Source organism: Asterias amurensis, chromosome 2, assembly GCF_032118995.1.
Source record: "Asterias amurensis chromosome 2, ASM3211899v1".
Taxonomy (NCBI): domain Eukaryota; kingdom Metazoa; phylum Echinodermata; class Asteroidea; order Forcipulatida; family Asteriidae; genus Asterias; species Asterias amurensis.
Genome location: NC_092649.1, coordinates 26,756,054 through 26,773,696, shown reverse-complemented (window position 1 = coordinate 26,773,696; position 17,643 = coordinate 26,756,054). Strand labels below are relative to the sequence as shown.

The 17,643-nt window shown below is 37.7% G+C and overlaps 2 protein-coding genes across 3 annotated transcripts in view; one reads left to right on the top strand and one right to left on the bottom strand.

The window, feature by feature from the left end:
* The window catches only part of LOC139954456 (synapsin-3-like), a 288,306-nt gene that overhangs the window by 104,370 nt on the left and 166,293 nt on the right, over positions 1-17,643 (bottom strand). The gene's annotated exons all lie outside the window — the stretch shown is intronic.
* Positions 1,163-17,193, top strand: LOC139954459 (metalloproteinase inhibitor 2-like). Its single transcript, XM_071954263.1, has 4 exons — positions 1,163-1,532; positions 10,889-11,230; positions 13,046-13,170; positions 14,278-17,193. Exons 1-4 carry the CDS (start codon positions 1,415-1,417, stop codon positions 14,506-14,508), a joined length of 816 nt encoding a protein of 271 aa, XP_071810364.1. The 5' UTR covers positions 1,163-1,414; the 3' UTR covers positions 14,509-17,193.

Genomic DNA, 17,643 nt, shown 5'->3' with positions numbered 1-17,643 from the left:
AAGGATAAGGATGATGATGATGATGATGATGATGATGATATTATATTCATCAAAAAAATATGACCGAGTTCCAACCTTAAAAGACAGTGGACACTATTGGTAATTGTCAAAGACCAGTCTTCTCACTTGGTGTATCTCAACATATGCATAAAATAACAAACCTGTTAAAATTTGAGATCAATTGGTCGTTGTGTGCTTTCAGATGCTTGATTTCGAGACCTCAAATCCTAAGCTTGAGGTCTCGAAATCAAATTCGTGGAAAATTATTTCTTTCTTGAAAACTACATTACTTCAGAGGGAGCCATTTCTCACAATGTTTTTTATTCTATCAACCTCTCCCCGTTACTCATTTATTAGAAAGGTTTTATGCTAATAAATACTTATGAGTAATTACCAATAGTGTCCACTACCTTTAAATCAACAAATTGTATGGTAAAGTAGAATCCTACATTGGCAAGGATATGAAACTGATAATGCCAGTCTACCAAAAATAATATTGTATGGACAGCTCACGTGCATTGAAACGTGTTCTGGTGCAAGCAATATTACGCAACAAAGCGACATATCTGTCTGATAGGCCATTGAAAATATATAAAACAGAAATACTGACTTTGTGTGATGAAAGACGAGTCCCCAGCACTGTTTTTATCAATGGGTGAATTCGACCTTACCAACAAAAACAGCAATCTCGGTTAGCCGATGATTGATGACGAGTGAGTTTGAAAAACCTTGGATGTGTGTTAAAATTAATACCATCTTCACAATGCACTTCAATGGTATGGCTAAGCATAGCAACACTTGGTATAAACAACGACATTACTACCCCACAAAAAAGGAGATCAACAACCTGACCCAAAAAGAAAGCCCCCCCCCCCCCCTCCCCTCTCAAAACAGGAATCCCACTACAAGATTTTGATTGGTGTGCAGTGAAACACCCCGTCTTTCAATCTCTAAGGTTATCTAGAAAGCACCGCCCATTCCAACACACTATTAAGCTACAAACACCATTGTTATTGGTGGCACCACAACCCCTCCATAGTACCCCATTGGCTGTCGCTCACCCAGAGGGACAACAGGCCATTAATGGAACAGCCCACAGCCTCTTGACAGGATAAATACAGCAGTGTATACAGAGTTGTGTTCAGTTTGTCATTAGTGTTGCACGTGTTTACAACAAGCTCGGGAAGGGTGCTATTGATGGTGTCATCAGATGCTCTTGTAAGACCTCAGACTTATAAAGCCCAAGAAAAAGGAAACCTGCTAACAACATTCAGCAACCAACGAAACAGCTGCACTGTTAGTTTTTTTTTTTAACATATCCAAGCTGATTTTTTTTTTCTGAAGCACTCTGTGATTTTTGTTCTCGCTCATCAACTCATCCCCGAAGGAAAGATTCTCGTTTGAAAGAATCAGAATGGAATTGACAAGTTTGAGTTTTGTTCTTCTCGTTCTGCTGGAGATGTTTCAGGTTGGATTTGGATGTCAGTGTGCACACAGGCACCCACAGCAACACTTCTGTCAGGCTGGTTTCGGTGAGTGTTTAACTACAGTGTTTTTTTTTATCCCCTTAGTTACTTTAATTATGATGAATTTGCTCACTGAACATTTGACTTTGCATCATCTCACATTTACAAACATGACATTTGGCCCATGGAAAAAAAGTAGGAACAGTTGATTGAGTACAGGGGGTAACCTACACACGTACACATGGTAGATGTTTTAATCACATTTTGGCTGATTTTTCTGAGGGCTAAAACAATCCAAAAATCAGATTTAAGTTTGACGATTATCGAACAGGTTCCTCAATTTGCAAAAAGCTGTTCATGCTTAAAAAGTATCTGACAAAAACTAGGATTTGAAACTTTGCACCATGTGTCAATCTCTCTTGAGTATTAAATGTTGGTTCTGAAAACATCACTGGTTCTTTTCAAACAAACACTACTCAAAAAGAGCTTTTCACATGGTACTACTGCAAATCTCACCTAAAAATCAAACAAGTAGGCCTCCTTCAATATTTGTGTATTGTTCATGGGCAGTTAGTCTTTAAAACTTAACTTTTATTCAAGAAGTGCTGAGTTGTTGATGGTCTCAAACTGTCAAGCATGTTTGTGTTTAGTGAGTATTAAAATGTGTTTTATTGGCAAAGGGTTTAAGTGCCTCCCAATAAAAGAAACAGTCAGAATTTGAGATGTAAATGCCTGTTCAGTTTTAGAGTTTTAAACTTAAATTTATAGAGCTGTCCATGCTTAACAATATCTGACAAGCACTTTAATAATTTGTTCCATGGGAAGTAAGTCTTAACTTAAAAAATTATGGTTTGAGAACTGCTAGATGTGCGTCTCGAACTTTCAAACATGTTATTGTTTAGTAACTACTCTATGCATTTGTTATTGGCTAAGGGGTTTAAGTGCCGACTGATAAATAGTTCAACAGGTCTCCAAAGTATACAGTCAGAGTTTGAGATGTAAATGCCTGTTCAATTTAAGAGTTTAGGCAACAGTCTAGACTATTATAATGAATACCCCTATGAGAGTTTCTCAGGAAATGTAAAAACAAGCAATTATACTTTAATTTACCAAACGTCTCAGAGGGTCCGGGGAAATTGTAATTCTTCTCAATTTAATAAGTATGAAAGACATGTTTGTACAAAACTAACGTCCCTGCCTACTGCTGACATGCTAAATGAAGTTGCAGATAGTAGGTCATGCCCGATTCTTCACTAAGACGGATAAGGAGATCGCCTCCATGCCCCTTGGTCACTGCCTTGGTGCCTTTGAAATGCTCCCGTAGAAATTTACAAATTCCTCATAGTATCCTTTACTAAGGAGAAAATGCCTTGGTGCCCTTGCCCTTTCAAAAACGAAGCAAACAGGCCTGATTAGGTTAGGGTGTCTTGAGCCAGAGTGATGTTTCTAAACAGACTGGAAATTAATACAACAAAAAAAGAAGGTAAAAGAGAAACCTTGTTTACCCCTGTCTGTATAGTTAAATATAATTTTTTCCTTCTAGTTTTAGTGATGTTGTTGACGACTCAAACATACCGTGGGGAAAATGGCTCTCAGATTGAACGAATCAAAAGCTAAGGCTGATTCTAACAGTCAACTTTTAAAAAGCCACTCAAAAATTTACATCCCCTGTTAGTGTTGACCTACTCTTGGTCAAGGCAACCCTGATTGGTCAGATTAACAACAGCGGCAAGGCCAAAAGAGCACAATGTGCTGCCCTCAAAACAACCGCAGATTGGCACAAGATTTGAAAAAGATGTTCACATTTAACCTCTATTTCTGTTTATCGGTGACTAATTCCCAATGTAGCAGATTCCTACTACTTACACATCTCTACATGAGTTCCCAAAAGGTTGGGGCAGACGTAAACACGACCGACCGACTGTCAGTCCAGTTTCAACCTTCTAAAATCTGTTGAATCATAACTGTCAGCAGATTGTCACGGAATGATTTCATAACTAGCAAATTTTACATCATCTGTTTTATATGACATTTGGCCTGTTCTGCAACCATAGGATTTAAGGGGGGTACCTACAATACAATCCCTTTCTACTTATCCAATTTAGAAAGTAAGGCCAAGCAAACGTCCTCAGCCCCTCTGTGGATGACAATTGCTTCAGGGGAGGCTAAAGCAGCTAGCAGTTGTTACTTTGCAGAAAAGTTTTGAAAAACCAAACAATATCAAGTGACTAATATCAGCTGGACAAATTGCCAGGCAATCATGGGTATTACAGGTCTGGTCAAAACACTACAATGTTTAGACTTAAAAGTACAGTGAATCATTATTAGTGACAAGGTAGTAGTACCTGGTCTGGTGTGTAACTTAGCTGGGTAGTGTCAGCAGCAAGGTTAGGGATCGGGTCCATGGGAAAGCAATTTGAAAAGGATACCTTCAACTGTAGCATTATAAGTGGCCAGAAACAACCAATAACTAGCCTTAGAGCAAATAGATGTACCACATTTAACAGATGATGAAGATATCTTTAATGTACTGGACAAATCACAGTTGTCTCTAAAGAACTTTTCTAATACTAGCCCTGTAGAACATGCAGCCTTTCTGCATTTGACAGAAATATGATGTAAGACATCTTTAATGTATTGGACAAATCACAGCTGTCTCTGAAAAACTTTTCTAATACTAGCCCTGTAGAACATGCAGCCTTTCTGCATTTTGACAGAAATATGATGTAAGATATCTTTAATGTATTGGACAAATCACAGATGCCTCCAAAGAATTGTTTCAAAAACTATTTTTAACTATGTAGACCACCTGCCACCATTCTCTTATAAGTACACTGTCCTACGTAGGAAGAAAAAGTACCACGAGAGAGAGTACAAAGTCTTCTTAGATAAATAAAAATGTGATCCAAGATAAACTTTCACTTGAGGACATCCAGAGAAGTAGGTCTATATTTAACTTGCCATCAGCACATTCTTTTCGGAAAGTTTTTTTTTCGGGGGATAGGGCATGGCTGAAGTCCAACCTTAGTGACTATCGTTACCTCTATTGACTCCTATAGTGGGTGAAGAAGGGGACTATATTATACCATGGAATTTCTACCTCCATAATTATACCTGGGTAAAATAAATAAAACACCCCAGATGCATCTCTGTTGCTACCCAGTGTCAACAAGATGAGGAAAGTGCATTGTACTGAAGCCCTTGCAGAGAAACCTCAAGTGGTTTACTCTTGTGAAGATCTGCAGTAAGCTTAACGCAATAAAAAGTATACATAAACCAGACCCTCTCTCTTTCTTTCCCGTTCGTTCGTCCTCGCTCTGCATGAAACCTGGAATCTCATGGTCTCTCTGGCAATTTATCAAATCAAAATTAATTATTACACGCAAAGAAGAAAAAACGGCATTCACAACTGGATTTACCTGTTCATCTTCTCTGACATTTTTATCATTTGATTTCCTGTATGGATTTATCATGGTCTGCTTGCACTTTGCCAAGTGAATGTCTTCTACAGAGGAAAAGATGTCAACAATAAATGTTGGCTGATTAATGATGGTATTTTACAACCATTAATCTAAGAGGGTTTGTACATTTTATTATGGACCCTGGAAAGATTGTTGTCCTTTCACATAAGGTAAATTTTGTCAAATTTTACAGCCATGCTACAATTTAGCAATGGACCCTTGCTAAAATGCGATAGTGTGAAAGGGGCTGAACATAGCAGATGACATGAGTAATTTTTCAAACAATGTTGTTCGATCCCCCAAGAAATTAAGGAGAACATTCAAACCTGAATAGATTCTCTTCTTGGAGATTGCCTTGGAAGTGGTTGCCAGTAACCTGCCTCCAAAAAAGTTCTGTCTTAAGAATTTTGCTCATAGATTTTTGTTCTTTACTAAAGTATTAACGGCAGGATTTTTGTGAGTGGGGAGAGAAATTTGAGGTCGGGGATCAAAATTAAATTGGGTTACTGTGACGAGAACCTTCAAGATGTTTGGTGGGGCTGACTTATGTGCCAAAATCATGTCAACAAAATGAAGGATTTAGGGCCTTTGTTGACAGATCCGGATAGCTCTGTGAATTGACAACTTCCTAAATCTCTTGTCGAAAAACAGCAGCTACGAAAATATTTGCCCCTCTGAGAAAATTTACCTGTCAAGATTGAGTCAGCGAGTCTGGTCCAATAAAAAATACAAATGTTCTGATGATGTCAAATCATTAAAAAAAGTTAAGAACATGTTGACATTCATATAATGTTAGAATTGGTTTAATTTACTTAAGTACACTTGGCACGGCTAATTACACTGAATCATGCCCTAATCACAGGGAGCCAATGAAAAACGATTCTGATTAACATGAAAAACAAAAAACAAATTAACAATTTTTTTTATATTATTAATGAATCTTGACACAGCTCATTAGACTGAATAAGTTCTCACGCTAACAGGGCCCAAACTTGTACCCCCCCCCAAAAAAAAAAAACATCAAGGCTTATTCAATTTAAAGGAAAGGTATACATTTAGTACACTCAACAAATTAATGGCAATACAAACTTTGGGCTAAGAAGCATACAGCAGACTATGAAAGTAGGCCCAAATAATATTTTGAGAAACATTTCACTTTGAAGTATTGTCGCTATGTAAAGGAAATATCAATTTTTATGCCCCAAAATTTTGTATCTGAGAAGTGTTACTGTCATAAATGTTTATCAGATTATGTATTCCTATCACTCAGGGATTATTCTTCCTTTGTGAACATAAGCGCATTCCATTTGATTCCCTGCAATATCTGGAAAAAACGCGGCCAATGAAATATTTATGTGTTAGCTTTATTGTACACAATGTATCTGCATTTGTATAGGATAAAACAATTGAACAGCTAAAAAAAGTGCACTTTGCAAAAGAAACCCAATAAGATAAACACTGTAAGAAAGACAGGGATATATGCCATTCGGAGTCAATCTATCATCACATGTGATCTATCATCACATGGGCTCTGACGCAAATTTCTAGTGATCAATAATTCCATTCAAATCACGTTCTCAAGGTGAACTCGGTCATAATTCACTGTCAAATAACGTCAAGGACAATATAAAACAACAATGACAACACAAACAAGTCCTTCTGGTGACAAGCTGACAGATACGATACATACTGTATGACTTGTTGTCTTTTATTTGAAAGAAAAAAACTGCGAATGTTCAAACAGCTATTAGTTTAAAGTTAGTTGGGGCTTAATAGGGTGGTTGTCTCATGTGGAAAATTGGTCTATAAGATGCGGTGGTCGGTAGTTTCTTTACACTGAAAATATTTTGTTCAACAGTTTCCACAAGATGGTTGTTAACCGAGGCATTTTATTTTCAAGAGCAAAGAAATGTTGGCAACATAAAAAAAAAGTAGTAGTAGATGTTGTTGTCACATGACGACTCGATTGTATTTCCACATCTCATTGTTTTCATTAGGGCCTACACATCCAATAGCACATTTAGTGCCATAAACGGAATGAATAGGAAACAAGACAAAACGTTCAGTTTTAATTGTGGGAGGAAAACTTCACATACAAGGCGGGATTCGAACCGGGGTCCACAGAGGTAAAAGGTAGGGAAAGAAACCACTGAGCCTACCTTTTGCTCTATCTACAAATTATAAGTTAATAGGTCTACATCAAGAAAGTGGCCACTGTTACAACAAAAATATTCCATATTCCAGGTTCAATGCTTCAGTGGAATTGTCCCGCCATGCATGGTTTCAATAAAAAAAATGTCTCGCTCCAAGACTTTCACCAAAAACTTATCCGTGTTCTTAAACAACACTACATTAAGATAATATCCAGTTGAGATGGAATAAAACTTTTAAACTCTTAATATGTTGAGCGTATTTCAGGAAGTTAAGTACACAAGCTACTTAGATAAACACAAGGTCTATCTACACGCCCAGCTAGTTATAGTACCTAACCCTAACCCTTCAACAACCCTGTGACGACAAGTCACTGAACAGATTTGTCTATTTTGAGCATTTTAATCCTCCTCAAGACGCACAGTTACAACAAGTAAAAGCTTGATTACCATCAAGAGACTCTATATATAGGTCGCGAGATGTCATCCAAATTTTTAACGAGGGCGACGGTCTAGTTTCCGTGCTTAATGAGGCACAATTCTTCAGCTTAGCGGAACAAACTATACATATGGATCTACACCTCTTTTATACAAAACTACTGTAAAGATGGTTTGTGACTGGACTTTTAATTCCCCCATGCCTTGTTCCGCTGCTCTCTTAAAGTGGAGAACAACAAAAAAAGAACTGAAAAACCGAAAGGATCATTTATTATAACGGACCAACGAGAGGAACGCTTGTCAAGCGGAATATGTGAAGTTCTAAAAATAACCGAAGGATCTATTTTTAGCGTCTCCTCGCCGATCATCAATTCTTAAAGAAGACGTTGTTTACTTGCTTTAATCCGACGACGGGCGACCTGACATTTACGCTTTACAGAACGAGCCACTCAGTTATCTCTGGCCATCAATTGGCCCTCAAAATGCGTCACTTGAATGCTTCTTGATTGACCGATAAGAAAGGATCTAATTTTATTTTGTGGACGCAAAGAAATCCACGCGGCTGCAAGACACAGCGTGAACAAAACAGCAGGCTGTCCCCCCCACTGTATTAGAGTTCTTATTGGGACGGTAAGAGAGAAAAAAAAGATTCCGGGGATGACTCGGTGGATAAACATTTGAATTGAAACGTCTTGTCCTTGTTTTGATGTTGCGGCTTGACATTCCTGATGTGACAGCCTGTCATGTGAGGTCACTACAACTGAATGCTAACAATAACGTTTGCTATCCAGCAGAAATATGTTCGTTATTCATCCAATAGTCTTTTTAAAGGCACTGGACACTAGTGGTAATTACTCACACAAAATGTCAGCATAACCCCCAACTAACGAGCAATGGAGAGCTGTTGATAGTATACAAATATTGAGTGGCTCAGTTCGGAGAGTGAAATGGAACTGTCCAAATTATTACTTCCATTCCACGAAATAAAGCCACTCAATATTTGTTTTATACAACTGACATATAGATCCTTTGTCATTTTGATGTAAATTAAAAGTATAATATTAGTGGCGCGGCGGCGCTGTACTGCTCAAAAACATTGGGAACAAGGATGATCCTAACTGTTGAATGGGAAATGCTATTCCCCATGGGCAAATAGGTCTTTTTGTTCCCCATGGGCAAATAGGTCTTTTTGTTCCCCATGGGCAAATAGGTCTTTTTGATCGCCGGTGCGGATGAAGGTAATAGTGAATGTCACGTGAAGTAAGTTCCACCAATCAAATGACAAGGATCTGTATGTCAGCTACATAATATAAAACATTGTGAGAATCGGCCTCCTTCTGAACTTCTGAAGTAACATAGTTTTTGAGAAAGAGGTAACTTCTCACTCAAATAATAGAGGACTTCAGCAGAAGCCTTTTTTATGCATCTGAAAGCACACAACGAAACGCAACAAGGGTGATTCTTCATTATTCTAATACAAATTCAAGGACCATTTGAGCCCATTCACAGGTTTGTTATTTTATGCACAATGTTGGGCTACACCAAGGGATACTTCAAGCTAGTCCTAAGTTAGGACTAGTAACTCGTTCTAACTCGAGAAAAGACTAGTCGTAACTTTTTGTGAAAAATCACCCCCAGTGCCTCTAACAGCAATGATCAACAAATAATTAAGGCTGCTATCTAACAAACCAACAAAAGGTGCCCTGTCATTGGACTGATGTGACCCTGGAATTCCATCCAAGACATGCTCAAGGTTCTCCAAGTCAAAGAATCAAAATATGCCCCCTGTGCAAGTAAAAAACAGTTAACTCAAGACTGTACCGTAACACGTCTTGATGAATAAGATGTTTTCCCAACTTGTTTATGTATTTCTTTAGAGGAAGGGAGGTTATACAATCTTGAAGGATAAACGCTTCAGGAACAGCCTTCCCCCCCCCATGCTCCCCGCCCTCAAACACGCCACAGCTTGATGCATCTGCATTCCAAGAAAATATAAAATCCATTGTATTGATCTTTTCTATTAATACCATGGACATTGGTCAATGCCCCGAAGATTCGGACCGAAAAGAATTTAGAGGCCAGCTTTGCTAGCTATTTTTATACCAAAATTATTAGACCTATACACAATCAACTTTGTTTTCTTTCTGAGAACCCAATTTTTTTCCAATTTTATTTTCAAGGTGTTTTTTCAACAGTTGACGTCAGTTTGATAAACAGGGTAACATTAACGGCTATGAGCATAAACCGCAAACGCCGTCTCGTTTGTGTTTTTAAAAAAGTGGTTCCATGGAACTGGATAGTTGATACAGTTTGTTTTTCATCAACAGGTCTAGTGATACATTCCAACGGTCTCAGGTTAAGCATGTTCTTGTTTTGGCCTGTTGCAATGTAAACAAGAGCACAATACCATTCATAGAAATGAATTGCGCTTTGGAGCCATTATTATAGCACTGATCTCCACAGAACCTATCCTAGCGCGTCCAGGATCCGTTTCAATACCTGGAAACCGTTCTCCCATTTACAATGTATCTCCACATCAATGAACACATTGCAAACTTTGTGAAAAGGAGAAACTGACTATTGTGGGCGGCTCATGCAAAGAGAAACCCCACTAAGCTCTTGGGGAAAAAAAAGAGCATTCACTCGATGACGATTCAGCAGCCAAACGCATCATTCCAAAACTAGTGAACTTTTTGGCAGACACATCTTTCGGTAAAACACTTAAAATTTTCTGTCATGAACTCAAGAAATGCCCTTTATCCAATCAAAATCAAGTTGTGTGTGTATGGGGGAGGGGGGTATGACCATAAAATACAAAGTTTCTGCCATTGACATAAAAAGAGGGTTTTTGTTGTTGAAAGTGCAATATAAAACATTATGCAAACTTGTCAATAACTAGCAAAGCTTTATTTATGACCGTAGGTTTATTCAGGTGAAAGTACAATATAAAACATATGTAAACTTGTGAATGATTAGCCTATACAGTTTCCAAAGCAAAGAACAGTTTATCAAGTTTTATTTATGACTGTCAGTTTAGAAAGTGCTGGAGGACCATTAGACCACGCTAGAAAGTGCAACACTGTAAGTCCCACCCAGAAAGGGCGCCTTTAAGTTGAAATCGCTCCCAGGCAAAAACCACTATCAATCATCATCACAAGTAACAACTTTTTATAACCGCAGTCTTCATCGCACAGACCACCAACAGCTTAGACACCTGTTTCCCCGCAGGGTGCAGATTCAACGCAACAGTTATGCCACACTTAAGGGTCAAAGTCGGCAGTAAAAACAACACCTCAAACACACCCAAAACCAATTACTTTACATTCCTCAAGGGTTTTAATTTGAAGATTCTTTTTTTTCTTTTCTTCATCAGTTATCCGCGCCAAGGTCATCAGTAAGATGTACGAGCCAATCATGGCAGCCCAGACGTTGCCTACGACTCCACCGCCGACGACCAAACCTCAGTGGATATTCCCCCTTTCGAGCAACCTGAGAATGGCCAAGCAGCCCAAACCCCTCCGACCCCTTCCCGAGAGCGAGATGGACTCCTGGAATGCCTGGGCACTGAGACTCAGGTACACTGTCCACGTTGAGAAAGTCTACAAGGGGGAGGAGAAGATACTGGCAAGGAGCAAGATTGAAATTGTCAGTCCGGCAGACAGCGGCATGTGTGGCTTGACCAACCTTGAGGAGGGCAAGAAGTACTTACTTACAGGTAACTTTTTTAGTTGACTCTCAAATTAATTTCATTATCCACCTAAGATTGATTTCCCATTAACTCATTTAGGGTACAACATGGCCTAGAATTCCATCTCTGAAAGGGCAAGGCCATTTTGATTTTACAAAGGGCACTTGTAATGGAATACCATAAAGTCTATGGGAAACATTTGGAAGGTCAAGGCCAGGGGCAACGGGGCCCATGGCCTCCATATAATCACACGATTCATAAACTTTTTACACCGCTGTATTGAATGTGAGGCAAATTTGTTGGTTCATTGTGCAGCACTAAAGATAACACTCAGATTTTAGTAATACCTCCACAAACTCAAGTGTCGTGCCAAAATCTTAGCAGGATTATTAAAAAATAATTCAGATGACACAAAGATCAGATGATTTCAAATTTATCCTAGTTATATTGCACTAGTCAACAGTCACTGATCCCACAGTTTGACGAGTCAACGATGATAAAGTATCACATTAAAAGATTTTTGATTGACATATTTTGGGAATATCCCCTGGAATGCAAATATTGCAACAATTGTTAGGCCGTGTCCAAATGGATGGCTACGGCTAGATTTACGCTTCATCATGCGTTGAGGTATAGGACGTCCTTAGCGACACCTTTAGCAACAGTGCTAGCCATAACTGTAGCCACTAATTCGAATGAGACCTATTATTCTCATTGGAATAGTCCGGTTTCCTCTCCCATCATGACTAGGAGGATGAGGCCGGATGCCAGATCCCTTCCAGATATAAAATCCAAGTCAATCCAGACCCAACTGACGAGAGTTGACTTAAAAATATGTCAAAATCATCTCAGATATTTCTCGCTTTGAGTCATGCACCCCCGATAATAAAGACTACATGTTGAGACATCAAAACCATATTGCCATAATTCCAACTGATATTTTTATTATTTAGCCTAAATCTCATCTTTATCCTTTTAGTGGTCTGACTCTGATCATGTAAGGCACATGATGATTATTGATTATTAAAGGCAAAGTATGCTTTTTTTAACCATTCGATTGTCTTAAAGGGAAGGTACACGTTTGGTAATTACTCAAAACAAATATTAACTTAAAAACTGACTTGGTAACAAGCATTGGAGAGCTGTTAGTAGTACAAAACATTGTGGGAAACGACTCCCTCTGAAGTGACATAGTTTTTGAGAAAGAGGTAATTTCTCACTAAAATAAATATAGAAGCTAGAAGTCTTTTATTCCTATCTGAAAGCACACAAATTCGTCCAACAAGGGTGTTTTTTCTGTTATCATTTTCTCGCAACTTCGATTACCGATTGAGCCCAAATTTTCACAGGCTTGTTATTTTATGCTTATGATGGGATACACCATGTGAGAACACTGGTCTTTGACAATTACCAAACGTGTACAGTGCCTTTAAAAGGTGGTTGCCGTTTCTAGATTTTGCAAAAAATTTGGAGCAAAAATGTCCACACAGGAATAATACGTATAACATATGTAGGAATACACAGACACACAATCTGAGAAGTGTTACTGCCAGTAATGCTTATCAGATTCAAATTTTGGTGCATAAAATTGATGTTGTCCACTACCACATGACTTCAGAGTGAAATGTTTCTCAAAATGCTTTCTACAATCGAAAGCTCACTGTAGGCTTCTAACCAAAGGTTTCTACTGCCATTAATTTCAAGAGCAGTGCACGTATATTTACATTCCCTGTAAGATATTTACGATTGGTTCTTGGTTCTGCGCACTGACTGGTAACTTTTTTTATCCCCAAGATAAAATGTCCATCTATTAAAAATGACTTTTTATTATAATGATTGCAGGAAGCTTCGACGAGAGAGGTGCTACAGTCCACCTTTGTGACTGGGTTACAGAGTCCTACCTTGTGACCAAGAGCCAACGACAAGGTCTCAAACACATCTATAAGAAATACTGCGATGAGTGCATTGTAAGTATTCGCATCACACACGTTCAGTGTAAACAAACTAACAAAAAAGGTTTCTTGAAGTGTTCCTTGGAACCCTCCAGCGAGGTAACTGAATTGGGGAGGAAACAGTTTATCTCACTGGGTCGTGCCAGTGAGCAATGCTACAATCAACCCTGAAAAAAACAACGCAACCCACTACCAGAACAACAACAAAACACACAAACAACAACTGTTTCGCTGCCGTGGGCTTCCACGATAGCATTGAAACTGCAACCTTCCTGCAAGAAGTCATAACCAAAACAAAGTAAAGAAAAAACTACAAGTATACACTGAGTTAAAGTCAATCAATTAAGTCACCAATTACTTGATAAGGTCACCTGCAAGATTGTGTACTGATTGTTTGGCAACTGCTATTGTGTTGATTGACAGGTGTGAGGCATTCCTCACACCTCTTGAATATAACTGTGCTTATCTGATTCCAGTTGCCAGTTACAAGCCTTTATGTTGTTTGTTCACAAATCAATCACAAGGTCTCCCCAATCATTAATTTATCCAAATTGTTCACTTATAAACTCTTAACATTAAATCTTTGTCAAGTCTGATTCCATTTGCCAGTCACCTGCCTTTTTGTTGTTCACAAGTCAATCACGAGGTCTCCAGTTAAACTAATCTACAGTTGTTTTGCCAATCATTAATTTATCCAAACTGTTCAGTTTTTTCTTTACTCGTGGAAAGGAATATTTGTTATAATTTCTTCATGTTCAGTCATTGTAAAGATAAAACCCAGTCTCAACTTTTCCTAACTCAACATAAACAATTTTCAGCATATACTTCAGTATGCGATGTATTGTAGGTTCACTTGGACTCAGAAGAAAGTATAATAAATGCCCTCTAAGTGTTGTTCGCCACAGTTTTTCCGCAACTCAACAAAAACAGCATAAAACTCAGCATACGATGTCGTTATTTTTCTTCCTGTTCTGGAAACATTTTGCCCTCCGTATTTGATTCTATATTCATGTTTTCTTTATAATTCCTGTGTAAGTGCTTTCATTAATTAGTGTGTAAATTTTTAATTTCCTCGACGACCAATATAGAAAAAATAATCATGTTTGTTTGTGTTCATTTCAGATCAAGCCCGATGTTATCTACTGGCCGCCAGAAGCCAAGGAAAAAGACGTCTGCGCCTACAACCCATACTTATTCCACGAGGACGACTGTGAAGCCAAGTTCTCATCGTGCATCCGGAGATCGAACGGCGTTTGCGAGTGGCTCCTCACGAATCAAATGAAGAGGTGCCAACATGGCGGCCGATCAAAAACTCAGATCAAGAAAGTACGACAGGTCGTGCGGAAAGCTTGAGCTCGGAGAGTCTGGACAATACATGGACTAAAAGACAATCACAAGTTATGGGTGATCATCCCCCTGAAACAAAGACTTAACTTGTAGTTAAATTAAAGCCATTACTTCAGAGAGGATACTAAGAAGAAATCCCGAGGAGATCAAGGGTTTTGACAAACCATCCACGATGAGGAATGTTGTGAAAAGGAGAGGATAGTACTCAAGCAGTTTGACAAGTTACCTGTTTATCATGGTAATGAAGAAAGATCTGACTGACAAAAAAATGTGTTAAACGAATGGAGACAAGACTATACAGCCCAAGTATTACTTTAACAAACCATTTTTTTTTTTTTTTTTTTTAACTTAACATTGACTACAATGAAGGGATTTGGTACAAGTTGTTTTTAATTCATCTGACAAATTCGACAGAGTAAAATCTCAAACTTATAAGATTTCAACGATTCATAGCATAGATCCTTCTCAAAGAGACTGTGTACAAATATAACCCAATATATGACATTTTAAAGATATTTATGTACCATATTTCAAACATCCATTTTGAAACAGACGAAGAGTTAGCCTAATAATGGCATGATTTTGAGGAAATGACGCTGAAACCAACCAGTAGGAAGACTTGCTTATTGATTACAATAAGTAAGTGTCCATATTGGCTGACTTTAGCTTTGAGGTTAAAGGTTAAAAGTTTTAACTTGAATTTGACACTGGCTGGCAGCCCATTCTTCCCTTCCAATTTTAAATCTTAAAAAAAAAAAATGGAAGATGTTTTCCTTTTTTTGCTTGTTATTATTTTGAGTTTGTGAGACGGGTATCTTGAAAAGTATTAAACAATATACATAATAAAGATATCATTATTCTGTAAATAACGAAGGCCAGAACATATGCGTATGGTGCTATATGTTATATCGCCTCTATGAGAGGCTTGTAAAATATATTGTAAATAAAAGTATTCAATTTTTTCTATTTTTTACTAATTGTTCTCAGTTAAAAAAAATTATTGTATAATGACATTTTTTATGTATAAAAAAACTGAAATAGATCAGCTTATATATATGTGTATTTAATCAATTTTTGTAACTGCTCTGTTGTGTACGTAAAGACAGTGGACACTATTGGTAATTGTCAAAGACCAGTCTTCTCACTTGGTGTATCTCAACATATGCATAAAAAAACAAACCTGTAAAAATTTGAACTCAATATGTCGTTGAAGTTGCGAGATAACAATGGAAGAAAAAACACCATTGTCACACGAAGTTGTGTGCTTTCAGATGCTTGATTTCGGGACCTTAAAATCTAATTCTGAGGTCTCAAAATCAAATTCCAACATTTCAGTAAAAAAATTACTTCTTTCTCAAAAACTTCGTTATTTCAGAGGGAGCCATTACTCACAATGTTTTATACTATCAACATCTCTCGATTGCTTGTTCCCAAGTAAGTTTTTCTACTAACAATTATTTTGAGTAATTACCGATAGTGTCTACTGCCTCTAATATAACAGATTGTGTTCATCACAACATGTTTGCGTGAAATTGCTCGAACCAAAATCACGCTATCTTTTCAAACTTTTTGTCCTGAATATTATTATTTGATTTGACCTGCCGGTACCCCACGCTGGCTGCAAGTATGTGCCCACCTCCAGATTTCTATTTTTGATTCAATTCATAATTTAATTTAAAAAATAATTTAACTTTTCTCATGGCAGCCAGGGGCTGAACTTTGGGAAAAACGAAAAGTCATAACAACATGTAACTGGTCAACGATAAATCAATGTATGGGAATACAAAGATGAAAACATAAGTTTGAATAAATGCAAGACTTGCAAGGTCAATGGAAATATAATTTCTATTTCTTCCATGCATATAAAACAAGTATTGTGCACATTATGCAAACGAACAAAGAAAGTAGCTTGAAGGGATCTACATTTATATAGGATTAAACAATTTCAAAGACCTAAGATATACCTTTAAATAAGCCCTCTGAATACTTCGTATGAAGACAACTTGCGCAAACTTTCTAGGAAAATTTTTAGAAAGATATACGTTTAACTCAGCCCAAGAACAATAGCCATGGTCTTACTCTTAACAAAAAAAGTAAGAAGAAAAAAAACAAGAAGGAAACAAGGGTTGTTTTTATGTTTGTATACAGGCATACATACGAGACAAACCTCTTTCACACGAGAGCAATTTAGCAAGGGTCCTGTGATAAATTGTAGCAAGGTTGTCAAATTTTACAAAATGTAGCTTGTGTGACTACCTTGTCAAACCTTGTCCAACATTTCTGCTGTCACAAGTAGTGATTGTGGAAGAAAACAAGACACTTTTTCCTACCCAGTCGATCTTCATAAATTGTTTTTGTACACACTCACCTTTTTCATCGGTCAGTTTTGATCAATGCTTATTAGTTTCTTTGGAACTGACCTCCTGTGAGACTATTCTACTTTACACACGCACAGTCAAAACATGTCCCTCATACCTTCAGGCAAGATGAACCGCTTCCTGCCACGGGCGGACATCAACGTAATTATCAGCTCCTGCTGACTGGACATTAAGCCATGGACGTTGTCACGGCATTGGTGCTGGCCAGAATCCAGACAAAACAGTGTAGCAAAATTCTATGACAACTTTTGAACCCCCCCCCCTTTTTCTGCCAGATTTTATTTCCTTTTTTTGGGGGGGGGGGGGAGAGGGGGGAGGGGTAGTATAAAATTGTCTAATTAAAATAAAAGTCAACAAACCCCTATTTTTTAAGCCATGGACATTTAGCTATTTATTAAGCTAAATTCTATGACTACCTTTGAACTTTTCCTCTCTTGGAAAATTTGTTGGTTCCTTGTCTATTGATAGGCCTATTTTAAAATTATCTTACTAAAATAGCAGTCAAGAAACCCCATCTGTGCTGGCCAAAGTCCAGATAAAACAGTGTGGCAAAATCACTGATCACTTTTGAACTTTCCCCCTTTTGGGGATGGGACAGAGTTTGGTTCCTTTTTTCTTCTTCTCAGTATTATGAAATTGTCTAATTAAAATTACAGTCAACAAACCCCGATGTATTGAATAAATGAAAAGTTTTGTCAAACTGTGAAGAATTTGTTCACATGTATGGAAAGTTTAACGAACATTATTTAAGATTGTTTAATTG

Excerpts from the sequence above, each read along its gene's own strand:
- LOC139954459 (XM_071954263.1), top strand. The coding sequence starts at position 1,415 with ATGGAATTGACAAGTTTGAGTTTTGTTCTTCTCGTTCTGCTGGAGATG. Across the intron at positions 1,533-10,888 it reads CTTCTGTCAGGCTGGTTTCG|TTATCCGCGCCAAGGTCATC; the intron begins GTGAGTGTTTAA and ends TTTCTTCATCAG. Across the intron at positions 13,171-14,277 it reads AATACTGCGATGAGTGCATT|ATCAAGCCCGATGTTATCTA; the intron begins GTAAGTATTCGC and ends TGTTCATTTCAG.